Source organism: Tamandua tetradactyla, chromosome 10 (genome assembly GCF_023851605.1).
Source record: "Tamandua tetradactyla isolate mTamTet1 chromosome 10, mTamTet1.pri, whole genome shotgun sequence".
Lineage (NCBI taxonomy): Eukaryota > Metazoa > Chordata > Mammalia > Pilosa > Myrmecophagidae > Tamandua > Tamandua tetradactyla.
The window spans coordinates 26,848,719-26,870,727 of NC_135336.1; the positions used below are offsets into that span (position 1 = coordinate 26,848,719).

The 22,009-nt window shown below is 39.5% G+C and overlaps 1 protein-coding gene across 2 annotated transcripts in view; it reads left to right on the forward strand.

Moving 5' to 3' along the window:
- The window catches only part of B4GALT4 (beta-1,4-galactosyltransferase 4), a 66,884-nt gene extending 46,244 nt beyond the window's left edge, over positions 1 to 20,640 (forward strand). For both annotated transcript variants that reach the window (XM_077118251.1, XM_077118254.1), the window contains exon 8: positions 19,112 to 20,640. In XM_077118251.1, coding sequence (XP_076974366.1) covers positions 19,112 to 19,244 — 133 coding nt within the window. In that variant the 3' untranslated portion in view covers positions 19,245 to 20,640. The remainder of the gene's footprint in view (positions 1 to 19,111) is intronic.
- Positions 20,641 to 22,009: the final 1,369 nt, after the last annotated feature.

Genomic DNA, 22,009 nt, shown 5'->3' on the forward strand with positions numbered 1-22,009 from the left:
ATTCCATCGTATATATATACCACATTTTGTTGATCCACTCGTCTGTTGATGGGCTTTTGGTTTGTTTCCATCTTTTGGCGATTGTGAATAATGCTGCTATGAACATCGGTGTGCAAATGTCTGTTTGTGTCATTGCTTTCAGCTCTTCTGGGTATATATATCAAGTAGTGCTATTGCTGGGTCATAGGGCAACTCAATATTTAGTTACTGAAGGAACCACCAAACAGTCTTCCATAGTGGCTGCACCATTATACATTCCCACCAGCAGTACATAAGTGTCCAAGTTTCTCTATGTCATTTCCAACATTTATAGTTTCCTGTTTGTTTAATAGCAGCCATTATTATAGGTGTGAGGTAGTATCTCATCGTAGTCTTGATCTGCATTTCCCTTATAGCCAGTGAAAATCAACATCTGTTCATGTGATTTTGAGCCATCATATTTGCTCTTCAGAAAAATGTCTATTCATATCTTTAACCCATTTTATAATTGGATTGTTTGTTCTTTTATTGTTGAGTTGTATGATTTCTTTGTATATACAGGAAATCAAACCTTTTTCTGATATGTACTTTCCAAATATTTTCTCCCATTGAGTTGGCTGCCTCTTCCCCTTTTTGACAAAGTCTTTTGAGGTACAGAAGCATTTGATTTTGGGGAGTTCCCATTTATCTGTTTTTTCTGTTGTTGCTTGTGCTTTGGGTATAAAGTTTAGGAAGCTACCTCCTATTACTAGATCTTGAAGATGTTTCCTCCATTATCTTCCAGAAGCTTTATGGTGCCAATTCTTATATTGAGGTGTTTGATCCACTTTGATTTAATTTTTGTGTAGGGTATAAGACAGGAGTCCTCTTTAATTCTCTTGGCTATTAATATCCAGGTATCTGTACCTAATTATTGAAAAAACTATTTTGTCCCAGTTCAGAGGATTTGGGGGCTTTGTTAAAAATCAGTTGACCATAGATTTGGTGGTCTATTTCTGCACTCTCAGTTTGATTCCATTGGTCAATGCTTCTGTCTTTGTGCCAAAACCATGCTATTTTGACCACTGTGGCTTTATAATAGGTTTGAAAGTCAGGGAGTGTTAATCCTTGCCCTTCATTCTTCTTTTTTAGGATGCTTTTATCTATTCAGGTTCTCTTTCCCTTCCAGATGAATTTGGTAGTTAGGTTTTCCAAATCTTCAAAGTAGTTGTTGGAATTTTGATTGGTACTATGTTGAATCTGTAGATCAACTTGGGGAGAATTGACATCTTAACTATATTTAGCCTTCCTATCCATGAGCAGGGAATGTCTTTCCACCTATTTAGATCTCCTTTGATTTCTTTTAGCAATGTTATGCAGTTTTCTCTGTACAAGTCCTTTACATCCCTAGTTAAGTTCATTCCTAAGTATTTGATTCTTTTAGTTGCTATTTTGAATGGAATTTTTTCCTTAACTGACTCCTTAGCTAGCTCATTTTTTGTGTATAGAGATGTTACTGATTTTTGTATAGTAATTTTATATCTCGTCACCTTGCTGAATTTGTTGTTTAGCTCAAGTAACTTTGCTGTAGATTTCTCAGGCTCTTCAAGTATAGTATCATATCACCTGCAAATAAGGAAATCTTACTTCTTCCTTTCCAATTTGGATGCCTTTTATTTCTTTGTCCTGCCTGATTGTCTAGCTAGAACTTGTAGCACAATGTTCCTTTGACTGGGCCATATCTTCAATTTTCCTAGTGTGAGTTGTTATTTTTTGCTGGCATCTAGGCATTTAATTACCTTAATTAGTTTATTCTGGAGATTGTGTTCACTTCTTTTACCTAGGGTTTTCTTGCTGAATGAATTTGTTGTCTGTTCTTTGACATTCATTTGAGCTTTTTCTGGACCACTAACTTAGGTTTTGTTTAACAGAGGAGAATTTTTCAGTTCTTGTTTTCGTGTTTCTTTATTTTTTTTTAAATTTATTAATTACAAAAAATTAAGAACAAATGAACATAAACATTAACATATGATTATTCCGTTCTACACATATAATCAGTAATTCACAATATCATCACATAGTTGGATATTCATCATTTCTTAGAACATTTGCATCAATTCAGGAAAAGAAATAAAAAGACAACAGAAAAATAAATGAAATGAAAATGGAAAAAAAAGATTATGCATACCATACCCCTTACCCCTCACTTTCATTGATCACTAGCATTTCAAACTAAATTTATTTTAACATTTGTTCCCGCTATTATTTATTTATTTATTTTAAAAATTTATTTATTAATTAAAAAAGTTAACAAATGACCTAAAACATCAACATATGTAATTAGTAATTCACAATATCATTACTTAGTTGCATATTCATCATTTCTTAGAACATTTGCATCAATTCAGAAAAAGATCTAAAATGAAAACAGAAAAAAGATTATACATACTGTACTGATTTGAAAGGAAATATACCCCCTAGAAAAGTCATGTTTTAATCAAAATATCATTTTGCAAAAGTAGAATAATCTCTGTTCAATACTGTATGTTTGAAACTATAATCAGATCTTCTCCCTGGATGATGTGATTTAGTCAAGAATGGTGTTAAACTGGATTAGGGGACATGTCTCCACCCATTTGGGTGGGTCTTGATTGGTTTATTGGAGTCCTATGAAAGAGGAAATATTTTGGAGAATGAGAGATTCAGAGAGAGCAGAGAGTGCTGCAGAACTGCGAAGCAGAGAGTCCACAAGCCAGCGACCTTTGGAGATGAAAAGGAAAACACCTCCCGAGGAGCTTTGTGAAACAGGAAGCCAGGAGAGAAAGTTAACAGATGATGCTGTGTTCACCATACGCCCTTCCAGCTGAGAGAGAAACCCTGAACTTCATCGGCCTTCTTGAACCAAGGTATCCTTCCCTGGATGCCTTAGATTGGACATTTCTATAGACTTGTTTTAATTGGGACATTTTCTTGACCTCAGAACTGTAAACTAGCAACTCATTAAATTCCCCCTTTTAAAAGCCATTCTATTTCTGGTATATTGCATCCTGGCAGTTACCAAACTAGAACAGATTTGGTACCCGAGAAGTGGGGTGCTGCTGCGGTTTGCAGATACCAAACATGTTGGAACGGCTTTTTAAATGGATAAGGGGAAGAATCTGGAGGAGTTGTGATGAGGTTGATAGAGAAGGCCTAGAATGCTTTGAAGAGACCGTTGATAGGAACATGGACTCTAAAGATACCTCTGACCAGCCTCTAGACAGAAATGAGGCATGTGCTATTACAGACTGGAAGGAAGGCGATCCTTGTTTTAAAATGGCAGATAATCTGGCAAAGTTGACTAGTGGCTTTGGCTGGAAGGCAGATTTTAAAGGCCATGAACTTGGATATTTAGCAGAGGAGATCTCCAAATTAAATATTAAAAGTGCAGCCTGATTTCTCCTGGCAGCTTATAGTGAAATGTGACAGGAAAGAGATAAGCTGAGAACTGAACTCTTGGATACAAAGAAACCAGAAATTGAAGTTCTGGAAAATTCTGGGCCTCCAGAAAGGGAGACCCCAGAGAATAGTGTCCCACACGAGGTCTTGGCCAAATGTGAAACCACTCAGCCTTTTCAGAGAAAACCAGGATTGGACATGGAGTTATCCAGGAAAGATCTGTGGAAACTCCTTATGTCTGATGGGCACGATCCAAGGCTACTGCATAGAAAGCCGATGAGAGTGCTGTGGGACCTGTATAAACAGAGCCTCTGCCAGTCTGGACTGCAGGGTTCAGAGAAGGGACACATTGGAGGAAAAATAACTTCAGAGGCAAAACCATGGAGGCTGAGGTCTGAAGTCAAGAAGCCTCGGGCCAGGAGAGCGGACCCACCCAAGCCTGTAGAGAGGGAGAGTTTGCCCCGAAGGCAGAGAATGGGCCTTCCACCTCGTTGCAGTGGAAGAGTCATGCCGCCTCAGGCCTTGGAGAGGATGACGCACATTCCTTGGGGTTTGGGGAGACCTTGGCTGCCACCAAATGGAGGGGTTGAGCATGTGCCCCAGAGATGTCAGAGAGCCCGGGTGCATCTCTGATGCTAGGAGAGGGTGGAGCCCAGAAAAAGGTGGTGTCCCCAATATCCCCCAGGGATGCATTTGAAGAGAGGCAGGCATCTGTGTAGGCCCTTGGAAAGGGTGGGATTGCCAGTTTCAGAAGCCCTGAGGATAAATGATTCTCAGACTTTGAAATCTAATGGACTTTGCCCTGCGTGTTTTCCAAACTGTATGGGTCTGGTGACCTGTGTTCCTTCTTCCCTATGGAAATGTGTGTATGTATCCTATAAGTGTTCCTCCTATGTATGTTGGCAGCAAGTAACTTGTTATGAGTTTTTAAAGGTCCAGAGTAAATGGAGAGAATTTTGCCTTAGGACAGACCATGCCTGTAATTGACTTGATGAGATTTTATACTGTCTCTAATTTGGTACTTCATTCGTATTGCTACTGAATGGTTAGCATTCAGTATCAGGTTATACTGATATCGTTATACTGATTCAGGTTCTCTGATATCGTTATGTGGGAAAAACATCTTTTTTAGGGGTCAGAGGGTGGAATGTACTGGTTTGAAAGGAAGTATGCCCCCTAGAAAAGTCATGTTTTAATCAAAATATCATTTTGTAAAGGTAGAATAATCTCTATTCAATACTGTATGTTTGAAACTGTAATCAGATTATCTCCCTGGATGATGTGATTTAGTCAAGAATGGTTGTTAAACTGGATTAGGGGATGACATTTCTCCACCCATTTGGGTGGGTCTTGACTGGCTTATTGGAGTCCTATAAAAGAGGAAATATTTTGGAGAATGAGAGATTCGGAGAGAGCAGAGCATGCTTCAGCACTGCGAGGCAGAGTCTACGAGCCAGTGACCTTTGGAGATGAAAAGGAAAACACCTCCCAGGGAGCTTGGTGAAACAGGAAGCCAGGAGAGAAAGTTAACAGATGATGTTGTGTTCACCATATGCTCTTCCAGCTGAGAGAGAAACCCTGAACTTCATCAGTCTTCTTGAACCAAGGTATCTTTCCCTGGATGCCTTAGATTGGACATTTCTATAGACTTGTTTTAATTGGGACATTTTCTTGGCCTCAGAACTGTAAACTAGCAACTCATTAAATTCCCCCTTTTAAAAGCCATTCTGTTTCTGGTATATTGCATCCTGGCAGCTAGCAAACTAGAACACATACCATACCCCTTACCCCTCGCTTTCATTAGCATTTCATACTAAAGTTATTTTAACATTTGTTCCCTCTATTATTTATTTTTATTCCATATGTTCTACTTGTCTATTGACAAGGTAGATAAAAGGAGCATCAGACACAAGGTTTTCACAATCACACAGTCACATTGTGAAAGCTATGTCATTATTCAATCATCCTTAAGAAACATGGCTACTGGAACACAGCTCTACATTTTCAGGCAGTTCCCTCCAGCCTCTCCATTACATCTTGAATAACAAGGTGATATCTACTTAATACGTAAGAATAACCTCCAGAATATCCTCTTGATTCTATTTGGAATCTCTGAGCCATTGCCACTCTTCCCCCTTTTGGTCAAGAAGGTTTTCTCAATCCCTTGATGCTGAGTCTCAGCTCATTCTAGGTTTTTTTTTTTAATCCCTTGAAGCTGAGTCTCAGCTCATTCTAGGATTTCTGTCCCACATTGCCAGGCAGGTCCACACCCCTGGGAGTCATGTCCCACATAGACAGGGGGAGGGTGGTGAGTTTGCTTGTCATGTTGGCTGGAGAGAGAGGCCACATCTGAGCAACAAAAGAGACTCTCTTGGGGATGACTCTTAGGCCTAAATTTTAGGTAGACTTGACCTATCCTTTGTGAGGTTAAGTTTCATATGAACAAACACCAAGACTGGGGACTCAGCCTATAGCTTTGGTTGTCCACACTGCTTGTGAAAATATCAAGAATTCAACTTGGGGAAGTTGAATTTCTCCCCATTTTTACCATTCCCCAAAGGGGACTTTGCAAATACTTTTCCACTCACTGATTGAATCACTCTGGGATTTATTGGGACATCACTCTGGACAAACTAACAAAATCTCATGTCCTGCCCATGATTCCAAGTACTTATGGTGTTCAATCAATCTATCTACGTAAGTTATATTAGGAAATGCACTAGTCAAAATATAAATTTTGTACCTAATAAAAATTGTTTGCTTTAGTCTCACACATGAGTTGAAATTTTAAAATATTGATTACCATCTATTTTCAGCACCCTGCAGTAATGACATTCTTTGTTTTTCCTCATGCAAAAACATTTTTTAAATTTGTACATTTAGTCACTATCGTTATACACTCTAGGCATTCCTAGATTATACCATCTCAGTCTTTATCGTCTATCTTTCTTTCTGATTTCATTTATGCCCCCAGCTCTCCTCCCTCTATCATTCTCACATTCGGCTTCATTCCGTGTTTTAACATAATTGTATTACAGTTAGGTAGTATTGTGCTGTCCATTTATGAGGTTTTATATTCAGTCCTGTTGCAGAATCTGTTCCCTTCAGCTCCAGTTTCCCAATATCTTACCCTATTTCTACCTGCTGATGGTCCCCACTACCAACGAAATATTCCAAGTTTATTCACCAATGTCAGTTCATATCAGTGAGACCATACCGTATTTGTCCTTCTGTTTCTGGCTAATCTCACTCAACATAATGTCCTCAAGGTCCATCCATGTTGTTACATACTTCATAACTTTATTCTGTCTTACAGCTGCATAACATTCCATTATATGTATATGCCATAGTTTGTTTAGCCACCATCTGTTGATGGGCATTTTGGCTGTTTCCATCTCTTGGTGATTGTAAATAATGCTGCTATAAACACTGGCATGCAAATGTCTGTTTGTGTCCTTGCCCTCATGTCCTTTGAGTAGAGACAGCATATAGATGGGTCCTATTTTTTAATCCATTCTGCCAGTCTATGTCTTTTGATTGGGGAGTTTAATCCATTAACATTTAGTGTTATTACTGCACAGATCATACTTTCTTCTTCCATTTTGCCTTTTGAATTTTATATGTCATATCTGAAATTCCTTCTTTTTACCTTTATTCATAGTCTTCCTTTCTACACTCTTCTCCACACCTCTCTCTTCTGTGTTTTCATATCTGTCTCTAGTGCTCCCTTTAGTATTTCTTGCAGAGCTGGTCTCTTGTCACAAATTTTCTCAGTGATTTTTTGTCTGAAAATGTTTTAATTTCACCCTCATTTTTTTAAATTTTAATTTAAATTTTTTTTAAATTGAAGAATAAGATTCATTCTGGCCTTTAATGGTTCTTAATATTTTTGGTTACATTAACCAGTAAGACAAATGTGAGATGAAGTTGTGTATCAGAAGTTGTGCATCAGAAGGGTTTCAGAAGTTCATGCATACGTCAATGCTGTGATGACTTCTTCATGACCTCTTCAAATTTTTTTTGGGGCACTATTCAAAATGTAATACCTATAGACACTATTTATTTTTTTCCTTGGCTGTGTCCAGTCTACTGATGAGTTCATCAAACCCATTCTTCATTTCAGTTGCAGTTTTCTGTTTCTAGTATTTCTTTTTTATTCTTTCTTAGAGTTTCCATCTCTCTCATTACGTTATCCACTGTTCTAGTTTGCTAGCTGCCGGAAGGCAATATACTGGAAATGGAACGGCTTTTAACAAGGGGAATTTAATGAGTTGCTAGTTTACAGTTCTAAGGCCGAGAAAATGTCCCAATTACAACAAGTCTGTAGAAATGTCCAATCAAAGGCATTCAGGGAAAGATACCTTGGTTCAAGAAGGCCGATGAAGTTCAGGGTTTCTCTCTCAAGTGAGAAGGCACATGGCGAACACAGTCAGTGCTTCTCTCTCAGCTGGAAGGGCACACGGTGAATACAGCATCATCTTCTAGCTTTCTCTCCTGGCTTCTGGTTTCATGAAGCTCCCTGGGAGGTGTCTTCCTTCTTCATCTCCAAAGATTGCCGGCTCCTGAACTCTCTGCATCTCAATGGCTACATCATTCTGCTCTCTCTGAATCTCCCTCTCCAAAATGTTTGCTCTTTTATAGGACTTCAGAAACTAATCAAGACCCACCCAAATGGGTGGAGATATGTCATCCTTTAATCCAGTTTAACAACCACTCTTGACTAAATCACATCAACCAGGGAGATGATCTCATTACAGTTGCAAATATACAGTACTGAATAGGGATTATTCTACCTTTATGAAATGGGATTTATATTGAAACATGGCTTTTCTTAGGGGGCATACATCCTTTCAACCAGCACATTCCACCCTCTGGCCCCTAAAAAAGACATGTTTTTCCCATATACAAAATACATTAATTTCATAACAATATCAGAAACCTTAAACCTTTCAGAAGCAATACAATGAAGTACAAAATTAGAGACAGTATAAAATCTCATCAAGTCAGTTACAAGCATGGTCTGTCCTAAGTCTCCCTCATTTTTGAAGGACAGTTTTGCTGGATATAGAATTCTTGTAGGCAGTTTTTCTCTTTTAGTAATTTAAATATATCATCCCACTGTCTTCTTGCCTCCATGGTTTCTGCTGAGAAATCTATGCAAGTCTTATTGGGCTTCCCTTTTATGTGATGGATTGCTTTTCTCTTGCTGCTTTCAAGATTCTCTCTTTCTCTTTGACCTCTGACATTCTGATTAGTATATGCCTTGGAGTATGTCTATTTGGATCTATTTTCTTTGGGGTATGCTGCACTTCTTGGGTCTTTAATTTTCAGTCTTTCGTAAGAGTTGGGAAATTTTCAGTGATAATTTCCTCCATCAGTTTTTCTCCTCCTTTTTCCTTCTCTTCTTCTTCTGGGACACCCACAACACACATATTTGTGCGCTTCATATTGTCATTCAATTCCCTGAGTCCCTGCTCATATTTTTCCATTTTTTCCCTATATTTTCTTTTTCTTGTCAGATTCAGATGTTCCATCCTCCAGTTTACTAATCCTATGTTCTGCCTCTCGAAATCTACCATTGTAGGTTTCCACTGATTTTTTTCATCTCCTCTACCATGCCTTTCATTCCATAAGTTCTGTGATTTGTTTTTTCAGACTTTCGATTTCTTCTTTTTGTTCATTCCTTGACTTCTTTATATCCTCCCTCAGTTCATTGATTTGGTTTTTGATGAGGTTTTCCATACCTGTTCATATATTCTGAATTAATTGTTTCAGCTCCTGTATCTCATTTGAATTGTTGGTTTGTTCCTTTGACTGGGCTATAGCTTCAGTTTTCCTAGTGTGATTTGTTATTTTTGCTGGCATCTAGGCATTTAATTACTTTAATTAGTTTATTCTGGGGGTTGCTTTCACTTCTTTTACCTAGGGTTTTCTTGCTGGATGAATTTGTTGTCTCTCTGTTCTTTGACTTTCAGTTCAGTTTTATCTGGACCTCTAGCTTAGGTTTTGTTTAACAAAGGAGAAGTTTTCAGTTCTTATTTTCTTGTTTCTTGCTCTGCCTGTATGGTGCCTTTTCCTCCCCACCCCAGCCAGATTTTCCCAGACCATACTGGCCTCCTGTCAGGAGGAAAGAGTCACCTGCATCAATTTTCTCTTAGGGTGAGACCCAGCAGGTTGAAAGACTTTCCTGGGAAGTCTCTGGACTCTGTTTTTTGTATCCTGCCCAATATGTGGCGCTTGTCTGCCTGTAGGTCCCACCAGCATAAGATGATGCGGTACCTTTAACTTTGGCAGACTCTCCGTGCTGGGGCATGGTGGAGACAGAGGAGAGGTTGTAGGCTGGTTTTAATGGCTTCCAATGACAAAGCCCTGGTATCTGAATTAAGCCTTGAGGGAGGGATTCCACCTGAGTTAGGCATCACCCCTCCCCTGGGGAAGGCACAGGCTCCAGACAAGCCCTCAGACAAGCTTGTTTCTGCCTATGCCTGGGGCACTTGCAGTCTGAGAAGCCCTGCTGCTGTATCCCAAGGCAGTCAAGCCTTTGTAGAAACACAGCCACAAAAACCTCTGTTTCTTTTTGTTTCCTTTTTCTGTCAGCCCTGCCCCCTTGGTGCTGGGGGCATAAATCAGTGACCTCTGCTTTGACCAGGTTCACCTGAGCTGGGGGCCTCTTTTTAGTTGTCAGAATTTGTTAATTAATCCCACAATTGGCATTTGGTTGCGCTCAGCCCCTGCTGCTGGTAAAGTCCTTTTCCTTTCCCCTTTGGGAAGCAGCCTGTGGGGGAGGGGCACTGACCACCACATCTTGGGGAACTCGTGGTTCTGGAAGGGCTCGCAGCCAGTCCAGCTGGTCTTGGCTGGGGTACGTTGTGTATCTGGTCACTGACGTGGCCCCAGGAGTTGTTCTGTACTGTTTCTGGTTATTTAGTAGCTGTTCTGGAGGATAGACTAAATCACACACCTTGCTAAGCCACCATCTTGACACCTCCCCTCAATGTTGAATAATAGTGGTGACAGTGGGCATCCTTGTCTTTGTACCTGATTTAAGGGGAAGGCTTTCAATCTCTCTCCATTGAGTATGATGCCAGCTATCAGTTTTTCATATATTCCCTTTATCATATTGAGGTAGTTACCTTTGATTCCTATCTTTTGAAGTGTTTTTATCAGAAAAGGAGGCTGAATTTATCGAATGCTTTTTCAGCATCAGTCGAGATGATCATGTGATTTTTCCCTTTTTGATTTGTTAACCTACTGTATTACATTAATTGATTTTCTTGTGTTTAACCATCCTTGCATTCCTGGTATAAATCCCACTTGGTCATGATGTATAATTCTTTTAATGTGCTGTTGAATATAATTTGCTAATATTTTATTGAGAATTTTTGCATCTATGTTCATTAGGGAGATTGGCCTGGTAGTTTTCCTTTCTTCTAACATCTTAACCCAGTTTTGGTATTAAAATGATATTAGTTTCATAGAATGGGTTAGATAGAGTTCCTTTTCCCTTAATTTTTTTGAAAAGTTTGAGCAGGATTGGTGTTTAGTTCTTTCTGAAATGTTTGATGAAATTTGCCTGTGAAGCCATCTGCCCCTGGGCTTTTCTTTGTTGGAAGATTTTTGATGACTGATTGAATCTCTTTACTTGTGATTGGTTTGTTGAGATCTTGATTTTTCTTCCTGAGTCAGTGTAGCTTGTCTGTGTGTCTGTAGGAATTTGTCCATTTCATCCAAGTTGTCTAATTTGTTGGCATATAGTTGTTCATAGTATCCTTTAATGATTTCTTTTATTTCTTCAGGGTCTGTGGTAATGCACCCTTTCTCATTTCTTATTTTGTTTATTTGTATCCTCTCTCATTTTTTCTTTGTCATTCTTGCTAGGGGCCAATTAATTTATTGATTTTCTCAAGAACCAACTTTTGGTTTTATTGATTTTTTTCATTGTTCTTTTGCTCTCCCATTCATTTATCTCTGCTTTAATCCTTGTTATTTCTCTTTTTCTATTTGCTTTGGGGTTGGTTTGCTGTTCTTTCTCAATTACTTCAGGTTTGCTGTTAAGTCCTTATTTTTGCTCTTTCTTGCTTTTTTAATGTAGGCATATAAGGCAATAAATTTCCCTCTCAGCACAGCCATTGCCACATTCCATAAGTTCAGATAAGTTGTATTCTCATTTTCATTCGACTACAGATTTTCTAGTAATTTCTTCTTTGACCCAATGGTTGTTTAAGAGTGTGTTATTTAATCTCCATGTATTTGTGAATGTTCTTGTTCTTTGGTAGTTATTGAGATCCAACTTCATCCTATTGTGATCAGAGAAAGAGCTGTGAATACTTTCAATATTTTAAAATTTATAAAGACCTGTTCTGTCCCCCAGCATATGATCTGTCCTGGAGAATGTTCCATGAGCACTAGAGAAGAATGTATAACCTTGTGCTTTGGGGTGCAATGACCTATTTATGCCTGTTAGGTCTAATCCATTTATCAAGTTATTTAACGTCTCTATTTCCTTGTTGATCTTCTGTCTGGTTGTTCTATCTATAGAGGAGAGTGGTGTATTGAAGTCTCCTACTAATTATTATTGGAACATCTATCAATCCCTTCAGTTTTCCCAATGTCTGTCTCATGAAGTTTGGAGCTCCTTGATTGGGATCATAAACATTTATGATTGTTATATCTTCTTGGTGAATTGACCCTTTAATTAGTATACATCATATGGTGTCTTTACATTTAAAGTCTATTTTTCCCAATATTACTATAGCTACTCCTGTTTTCTTTTGGTTACAACTTGCATGGAAAATCTTTTTCCATCCTTTCACTTTCAATCTGTTTGTGTCTAAAATGAGTCTGTTGTAAGCAGCATATAGCTAGATTATGTTTCTTAATCCATTCTGCCAATCTGTATCTTTTAATTGTTAAGTTTAGTCCGTTAACATTCAAAGTTATTACTGAAAAAGCATTTCTTGATTCCACCATCTTATCTTTTTTATTTTATTTGTCAGATCTCTATATTCTTTTCCTCTTCCCTATTATATTCTTTAAATTACCCTTAGTAGTACTCTTCAATTCTGTGCCCTCCTCCAGACCTCCTCTCCTATCTTTTTTTTTTCATAGCGGGCAGAACTCCTTTTACTATTTCTTGTAGGACCATCTCTCTCTTTTTAAAAAAACTTATTTGTTAATATATTATAATATAATAACACAGCTGTACATTCATTAAATGTATGAACATACACACACAAACATTCTTACCATATGATCATTCCATTCTACATATATAATCAGTAATTCACAATATCATCACATAGTTGTATATTCATCATCATGATCATTTCTTAGAACATTTGCATCAATTCAGAAAAAGAAACTAAAAGCAGAAAAAATTCATACATACCATACCCCTTACCCTTTCTTTCCATTGATCACTAGCATTTCGATTTACTAAATTTATTTTAACATTTGTTCCCCCTATTACTTATTTATTTTTAATCCATACGTTTTACTCATCTGTTGATAAGGTAGATAAAAGAAGCTTCAGACCCAAAGTTTTCACAATCACACAGTCACATTGCAGAAGCTATATAATTACACAATCATCTTTAAGAAACATGGCTCCTGGAACACAGCTCTACATTTCCAGGCAGTTCCCTCCAGCCTCTCTGTTACACCTTAACTAAAAATGTGATATCTGTTTAATGTGTAAGAATAACGTCCAGGATAACCTCTCAACTCTGTTTGGAATCTCTCAGCCACTGAGTCTTTATTTTGTCTCATTTCTCTCTTCCCCCTTTCAGTCAAGATGGTTTTCTCAATCCCTTGGTGCTGAAACCCAGCTCATTCTAGGATTTCTGTCCCATGTTGCCAGGAAGGTTAGGGCTGGTCTCTTGTTGACAGATTCTTTCATGTCTTCAGTCTGTGAAAACTTTAATCTCCCCCTCAATTTTGAAGGGCAGTTTGACTGGGTACAGAATTCTTGACTGGAAGTCTTTCTCATTCAGGATCTTGAATATATCATTCCACTGTCTTCTCATCTCCAGGGTGCTAGTTGAGTAGTCTGAAGTCAGTCTTATTTGATTTCCCTTGTATGTTTTAGATTTTTTTTCTCTTGCTGCTTTCAGGATTTTCTGCTTCTCTTCAACATTTAACAGACAGATTAGTATGTGCCTTGGGGAAGGCCTGTTCAGATTTATTCTGTTTGGAGTTCTTTAGGCTTCTTTGACATGTATATTTATGTCCTTTATGAGGATTGCCAAGTTTTCACCATTATATCCTCAACTACACTTCCTAGCCCTTTACTGCTCTTTTCTTCTTCTGGGACACCAGTATTCTTTTATTTGCGTGCTTTGTTTTGTCTATCATTTCCCTGAGTTCCCATTCAATTTTTTCCATCTTTTTTTGCCATTTGCTGTTTTGAGTCTTTGAAGTCACTTTGAAGTGATATATCCTGCCCTCTATATCACTTATTCTTTCTTTTCTCTCTTCAAATCTGGTGTTGTGTGCCTCTAGTAGGTTTTTTATTTGGTCAACAGAGTCTTTAATCTCTGTGATTTCTGCTATTTTTCTATTTATTCTTTCAAATTCCTCTTTGTGCTCTTCTGCTGTCTTCTTGATCTTCTTTATATCATTTTCCATCCCACTTATTTCATTTAGTAGAGTTGTATGAACATCTTTGATTAGTTGTTCCAACATCTGTGTAGCCTCAGGTGTTTTAATTTGTTCATTAGGCAGGGCTATATCTGTCTGCATTGTGATATGCTTAGTGATCTTCTGCTGTCTTCATTGCATGTAAATATCTTGATTGATTTATTTTGGGAGTTGATTTCTTTCAGTAGCCTAAGGTCTTTTATTTGTGGGATCGTTGTATAGCAGGGAACAGGGCACAGGGTGGAACACTCAGTACGGTGATTTGTTTCAGGGCAGGCATGTGTGCAGGTTGGGAATGTTACGCTGATGCTTGTGAACATGGTGTCCAGCGGCCAGGGAGAATGTAGCTGTGTGGGTGCACTGGTCTGGGGGGTGCGTAACCCTGGTGTGTTCTGGTCTAGGGCATGGGGCCCTTTGTGCTTGCTTAGAGCTGTGGCAGCAGGTTGGCGTTATGCCTTTGTGGATTGGGAGCAGATGTGACCCAGCTGTGCAGGTTGGCACTCTGTCAGAGCTGCGAAGTGAGGCATGTGCGGTTTTAAGATTGTTATAAAGTGCAGTTCCCAGAGCTGAATGATATGATTGGAGGCCCGTGTACATCGCGGGCCTGGGAGTGCTGTCAAGGGATGCACTGAGCTCAGGGTGGGGTGGGTGAGGCTGTGCGGCACTATGGATGGGGGTGGGGGTAGCCTAGGTATGGAGGTTAGTGTCTGCAACCTTTATGCACTAGCAGTAGCTTGCAGGGAACAGGGAGGTGGGTAGTGCTTGGGAGGGGTGCAGGAGCGGTGGGATGTGTTGCACTTGGGGTGGGGGTGGGGCAGATATGTGCACTGGGGGCTGGTGGAGTGGGGGGCGCCTGGAGCGCGGGGAATGGGAAAGGGTGATGGGTTTCAGGTGTGTGGGGTGTGAGATATGGGGTGAGTCGCCGGCCACAGGGCTGTGCTGGTGAGGGTAGTGTGCCCAAGGAACATAGCCTGGCTTACTTCCTAGTCCTGTGCTCCAGTCCGTGCACTCCTGCAGTCTCTGCACCTCCACACCAGGCTCCAGCTTTCTGCTTCTCAGTTCCTTGGCCTCTGTCACCAGGGCTGCCTCATGTGGTGCAGAAGACTCTCCCAGGTCAGCTGCACTCCCAAATCGCCCCTTTAGTTACCTTCCTGTCCCTTCTCCAACTTTTCCATGGAGCAGGGCTAATCTTGAGCCATTCTAGTTGGCCATCTTCCCAGAAGTCTCTGCATTAAATTCTTATTATACCCAGGTAACACACTGGCTAGCACTTAAATGGGCCTACTTAATTTCATTGACTACCAATTAATTGTTGGATTACTCATTTTCCAGGAGTATACTCAACAGACAAATTTAGATCAGGGCTTCAAACCCTTTACAGCATGGTACCCAGAAAATAGAAAGGGGCAGAGGTCAGGGTAGGGGATCATTCTGGGAGCAGGACTAGGCCTTAAAGCCAGGTCTAAGGGGACACAAACCACCATTTTTACTCTCTGGTCCACTTTTAACCTGATAACCTACTCACTCAGTAACATGTCTGCACTTGGAATGGAAATGGTTCCTCTCTTTGAAGCTTCTCAAGGCACCAAAAATCTCTGCTCTGCTGGGGCTCCAGAGAATTGGGCATCTTCCCTTTTCGGGTTACCAGATTGTTACTGGACAATGCAAGTGGATTTTTTTTTAAATATCTTTATTGACAAATCTTCACCCACATACAGTCCATACATAGTGTACATTCAGTGGCTCACAATATCATCACATATTTCTGTATTCATCATCATGATAATTTTTAGAAAGTTTGCATTACTCCAGGAAAAGAAATAAAAAGAAAAAAGAAAATCTCATACATCCCATACCCCTTACCTCTTCCTCTCATTGACCACTAGTATTTCCATCTACCCAATTTATTTTACTCCTTATCCCCCCTATTATTCATTTTTTTTAATCCACATATATTTTTTTTACTTATTTGTCTGTACCTTGGCTAAAAGAAGCATCAGAGACAAGGTTCTCACAATTTACACAGTTACATTGTAAAACCTATATCATTATACAATCATCTTCAAAAATCAAGGCTACTGGAACACAGCTCAACAGTTTCAGGTACTTCTCTCTAGCCACTCCAATACACCATAACTAAAAGCATATATGTATGTAATGCATAAGAATAACCTCCAGGATAACCTCTCAATTGTTTGAAATCTTTCAGCCACTGAAACTTTGTCTCATTTCTCTCTTCCCCCTTTTGGTCAAGGAGGCTTTCTCATTTTCATGATGCTGGGTCCTGGCTCGTCCTGGAATTTCTGTCCCACGTTGCCAGGGAGATTTACACCCTGGGAGTCATGTTGCATGTAGGAGGGAGGGCAGTGAGTTCACCTGATAAGTTGGCTTAGAGAGAGAGGCTGGTGGATTCTTTTGCTGCATGTGCTCAAATGACCAAATCCATGTGCTCTGTAGGCCACCTGCATCAGAATTTCCTGAGGCATTTTTGTTAGAAATGTAGTCTTTGTTCTATTCTGAAGTCTTTGATTCAGCAGGTCTAAGGTGGAGGCAAAGGCGGCTGTATTTTTAACAGCCCCTCTGGCGATGTTCTGTCCACGCAAGTCGGAGGACCATTGATCTCAGGTGCTGAAGGGTGAACTGGAATGAAGAGCCATCAGGGATCAGAATTGTTCTTTTTTAATGCTGAATCTCCAAGGAGAGATTTTCAGTAGCTATTCATGTCACCATGATGATGACATCACTCCCCATAATGTCTTTTTGTGATTTTAGGGTTGATATGTGGGTTCAGGTGTTGTCAGCTTTATCCATTCATTGTGAGAGTCTCCATGAATTTTTCATCTAATGCTTTTAGCAGCCATTGATGATCATTGTTCAAATCCGCTATTTAAGTAGGGATTGCAAAATTGTGATAGTTTACCCTTCTTTGGCATAGAAGTACTTGCACTTTACAACTATGTGATTATGTTGGGTTACAGTTTTTACTGGAGAGGCAGTATAAAAGGAAAGACTCAAACATTCATTTTAGGTTTTCAGAATAATGGGTTAGTGTTCCCTACCATCCTTCAGAATGTAGTTAATATTCCTTTTGATGTTCAAATTTTTCACCTTTGGCCAATGAAATATTTTTCACTTTGGCTCTTGAATCCCTTTCTATAATCAGTAGTCTTTGAGAGCTTCCTTTCCTGTGCTTTGGTGTGGCAAGATGTTCCAGACGTATGTTGTCATTTTCCAGCCTCAGAAATTAGCTCCTTCTCCAAGGATCCCTGGCATATAAGTCAATTCTTATGGGGCTGTGATCAAAGAATCTACATTTCTTTGTGCTGATTTTTTCCTGTAAATTTTAAAATACCCTTGAAGGTCTTTTAGCAACCCGAAATTTAACCACACATCTACCACTCTAACAAAACATCTCTTTTCTGTGTGTCATTCTAGTTTTTGTCCAAAGAAAATAATTTTTCTTTTTGAATTTTAAGAAATTAATTTTTGAGTAGTGTTCTAGTTTGCTAGCTGCCAGAATGCAACACACCAAGAGACAGATTGGCTTTTAATAAAAGGGGATTTATTTTATTAGTTCTTCAGAGGAAAGGCAGCTAACTTTCCAATGAGGTTCCTTCTTACATGGGAAGGCACAGGGGGATCTCTGCTGGCCTTCTCTCCAGGCCCCTGAGTTCCAACAGCTTTCCCTGGGGTGATTCTTTCTGCATCTCCAAAGGCCTGGGCTGAGCTGTGAGTGCTGAGATGAGGTATGCGGAGCTGCTTGGGCTGTGCTATGTTGTGCTCTTTGCTTTAAGCACCAGCCAATTAAGTGAAACGTCAGTTCATTGCAGCCGGCACGCCTCCTAGCCCACTGCAGATGTAATTAGCAACAGGTTCACGTACCATTGGCTCATGTCCACAGCAACAAAACTAGGTGCCTTCACCTGGCCAAGTTGACAAATGAATCTAACTACCACAAGTAGATACAAAAGAATGTTTTTCAATGATAGGAAATGTATGAAGAATCTTGATACCATGACTACGGGTGATATCCCCCACCTAATTTATGCTCAGTGCCTTTACAGTCCTGCCCCCATCCTATGTTCTTCCCTCTCCCTTCAGAGGTGATATTTTCCTAAATTTTTGTGCTTATTTCCTTGTTTTCCCATATGTTTGTATCCCTAGACAAAAGATTTAGTTTTGCATGTTTTTCAACTTTACAAAAATAAAATATTTAGCTCAATATTATGCTACTTTTCTCTAGCCACATTGTTATGTGTTGCTGAAATTCAGTTTTTCATTGCTAACCTCCTAGAGACCTATTCAGTTCACTTCTCACTTCTCTCTCCATATTTAAGCGCCCTAGCTGCACCGAATGACTTATTCATTATTTTCGAATGCACCCTTTGAAAAGAGCAAATGCTCTTTTGCATGCCTGTGTTTCTTCCACAGGCTTGCCTTTCTTTTCAAAGTATTCTTCCCCCACCGTCCTCACTTAATGAGGGTCTCCTCTTTTAAGCCTCAGTTGTATTTACCTTCTCTATGACTCCTCCCCAGACTCACTCAAGAAGTTAGGTGCCCCTTTATCCATCTTTATCCACATACATTTTTAACTTTTGTTAGAACTCTTTTGAAAGCTTTGTACCTTCTCTGCCTATATTCACAAAATTTTCCTGACAGCACTGAGGAGTTCAGAGGTATTCTAAAACCTATGCAAGGGCCCGTTAGCAGTAATTGACACCCTAGACCAAAACAGTAATTGCTGTCCCTATTATGGCATATGTCACATTGTATCAGTGTTATTTGATGTCCTTTTACCCTGTAGACTGGCAGCCTCCTGAAGGCAGGGACTTGTTTCTTCATTGGTCCCAGGGTCTTACATGGGGTCAGACATAGTAAAATCTTAGAATGAACCTATGACTATAACACTGGTGTCTGTTACCTTAGATGGGGAAAACCAACTTTGTTTGCAATAGGAAGCCTACAGATGCATTAATTTACAAAAATGTTTTGACAAATTTTGGGGCAAAGCCCAAAGCAATGGAAATATATGTTAAATTATTCTTTTATCATTCACATTTGTTCTTTTTATTTTTAGGATGAAGCTCTTACATGAGGTGGCACGAGTCTGGAAAACAGATGGGTTGACTAGTTGCTCTTATAAATTACTGTCTGTGGAACACAATCCTTTATATATCAACATCACAGTGGATTTTTGGTCTGATCCATGACCCTGGATATTTTGGTGACATTGGGGAAGAACTGAATATTTGATTGCAATAATTTTGGCCTAGAGACTTCTACTCAGTAGCACACATTAAGAACTTCTTGCAGCTAGTTATTGGACTGAATTTTTCCTTTTTGTATTTCCTTAGCAGAGCTCCTGGTGATATAGAATGTAAAACAGTGGTAACAAGGCAGATTTCTTAGTTGTACTGATCATGAGGGTTGAAAATTGTATTATAGATACTTGAAGGAGTAAGTAGAAAAGGACTACTTAAAGGACATAATGAAGGCTGCTTGAGAACTCTGGTTAAAGGAGATTTATTTGAGTTTGAAGTGACACATTATGGGATAAAAGGCCATAGGAAATAACATTGCTGAATGTCTGAGAGAACCAGAATTGTTCTTGTCCAAGATAGAAAGGTACGAAGATATATTCTGTTATTCATTTATCCTGCAAGATTACCTGTGAAGAGGTGGGTCCCAAGTGAGAAGAAGCCCCAAGAAGAGGGAAGTAAAGGTGAACACTCAAGATGCAGTGAACTTGGGGAAGAAGTGGCCAGAGGACAGAGGATCACATGAAGAGGTGGCCACAGTGGTGCTGATTGTTGCTGCTGCTACTTTGCAGTGGGTACCACCTGCCCAGATATGCCTTCCAGTGACAGCCCAGCAGACAACACGTTGTCTACTAGTTTTTTTAAGCAATTCTGTAAATTGATTTTGTACATTTAGGATATGAATGAACAGTTTACAAAGTACAAATTAATAATACATCTGAAGTACCTCTGTAGTAAAATATGAAAAAGCTTTGGATGCTCAATCGTTTTTTTTTTTTTTTTTTTACTGTTATTTGAGGCACTCGGAGGTATTCATTTCAGTATCCTTAAATCTAAATAGCTTAACAAAAACAAAAAACCCTCATACTTTCTCTGTTTTTCATGCTTTTATTTGTTTTCTCTCTTCTTCCTTTGTACAACCTCCACATATAACCAGCTCCAGTCTTGTGATAGGGGCCTCTGCATCTGGTTCACTGGGCCTCACCATGTGTTTTAGTTTGTTAATGCTGCCAGAAATGCAATATACCAGAAATGGGTTGGCTTTTATAAAGGGAATTTACAAGTTTGCAGTTCTAAGGCCATAAAAATGTCCAAACTAAGGCATCCAGAGAAAGATAACTTGGCTCAAGAAAGGGCCAATGATGTTTGGGGTTTCTACCAGCCGGGAAGGTATATGGCAATGTCTGCCATCTTTCTCTACTGGCTTCTCTTTTCAGACAGCTTCTCCAGGGGCCATTTCTTTCTGCATTTCCAAATGTCTCTGTCTTTGTCAGCTCTGAAGCTTTTTCCAAAATGGTTCCTTCTTAAACGACTTCAGTAAGCAACTACACTTTGAATGGGTGGAGACACCTCTCCATGGAAACCACCTAATCAAAAGGTCCCACCCACAATTGATGGGTCACATCTCTATGGAAACAACTTAATTCAAAAGATCCCAACCAACAATATATATATATATTTTAATATTTTTATTGACAAATCTTCACAAACATACTGTTCATACATGGTATACAATCAATGGCTCACAATATCATGATATAGTTGTGTATTCTTCACCATAATCATTTTGTTATGAAACAACGACATCCAAACATAAACATTTTTACGATATGATCATTCCATTCTTGTTATATAATCAATAACTCACAAAATCATCACATACTAACCAACAGTATTGAATCAGGATTAAAGAATATGGCTTTTCTGGGGTACACAAGAGTTTCAAACTGGCACACCATGTTTTATTTTCTTCAACCTCTTGTGCCTCCTCCTCTCCCATATAATAGAAGTAGCAGGGTTGACCTCAGGGACAGACAGGGTGATTGGGCAGGAAGTGGAGCTGGCCTTTTGGTGCCCAGGGCAGAGGATCCAATTGCCAAGGACTCAGGAACCTTTAATTTAGAAGCACAGTGGGGCGAGGGTACTGACTTGGGCAAGTGGCAATGGTTTGGCTGTCAGTACTGCTGAGCTGCCTTGGGGTTGGGGTGGGAGCAGAGGGCTTGGGGAGATAATCAAAGTGAGGTAATAGGAGATGCATACTAGGTCAGGACAAATGGACATATATATAACCTGATTACGGGTTTCTTAAATAAGTATTATGCAACTGTGCCCCACAGTCTCTCAATCTATCATTATGATATGACACTTGGAGTTAAACTCTGGATGGGCCACGGTGGCTCAGCAGACAGAGTTCTTGCCTGCCATGCCAGAGACCTGGGTTCGATTCCCAGTACCTTCCTATGCAAAAAAAAAAAAAAAAAAAAGACAAAAAGCAAAAAACAAAAAAACCCCTCTAATGTGAACAAGTGCCAGCCAGTAACTGTAAATAATATCTAATTCTTCCCAAACAGAGAGGGTGTAGGAGGGTTTAGGGCTCACAAGAAAAACAGGAGTCATTATCTCTAAGTTGGGGAAGGAGAATTTGGATGGAACATACTTTTTACAAACATCACAGGTTTACCTAGGGCTGACCTTTAGCTCAGCAGGGACAAGTAGAAGTTGTCCTTTTTCTTGATTTAACAAAGAAATAATCATAGTTTTTATATCCACCCTTCCCCCCACCCAGCGCTTCATAAAAGAATTTCATTCTTTTTTTTTTTACATGGGCAGGCACTGGGAATTGAACCTAGGTCCTTGGGCATGGCAGGCAAGCACTCTTACCTGCTGAGCCACCGTCATGGCCCACCCAGAATTTCATTCTTAAGAGAGATGTTAAT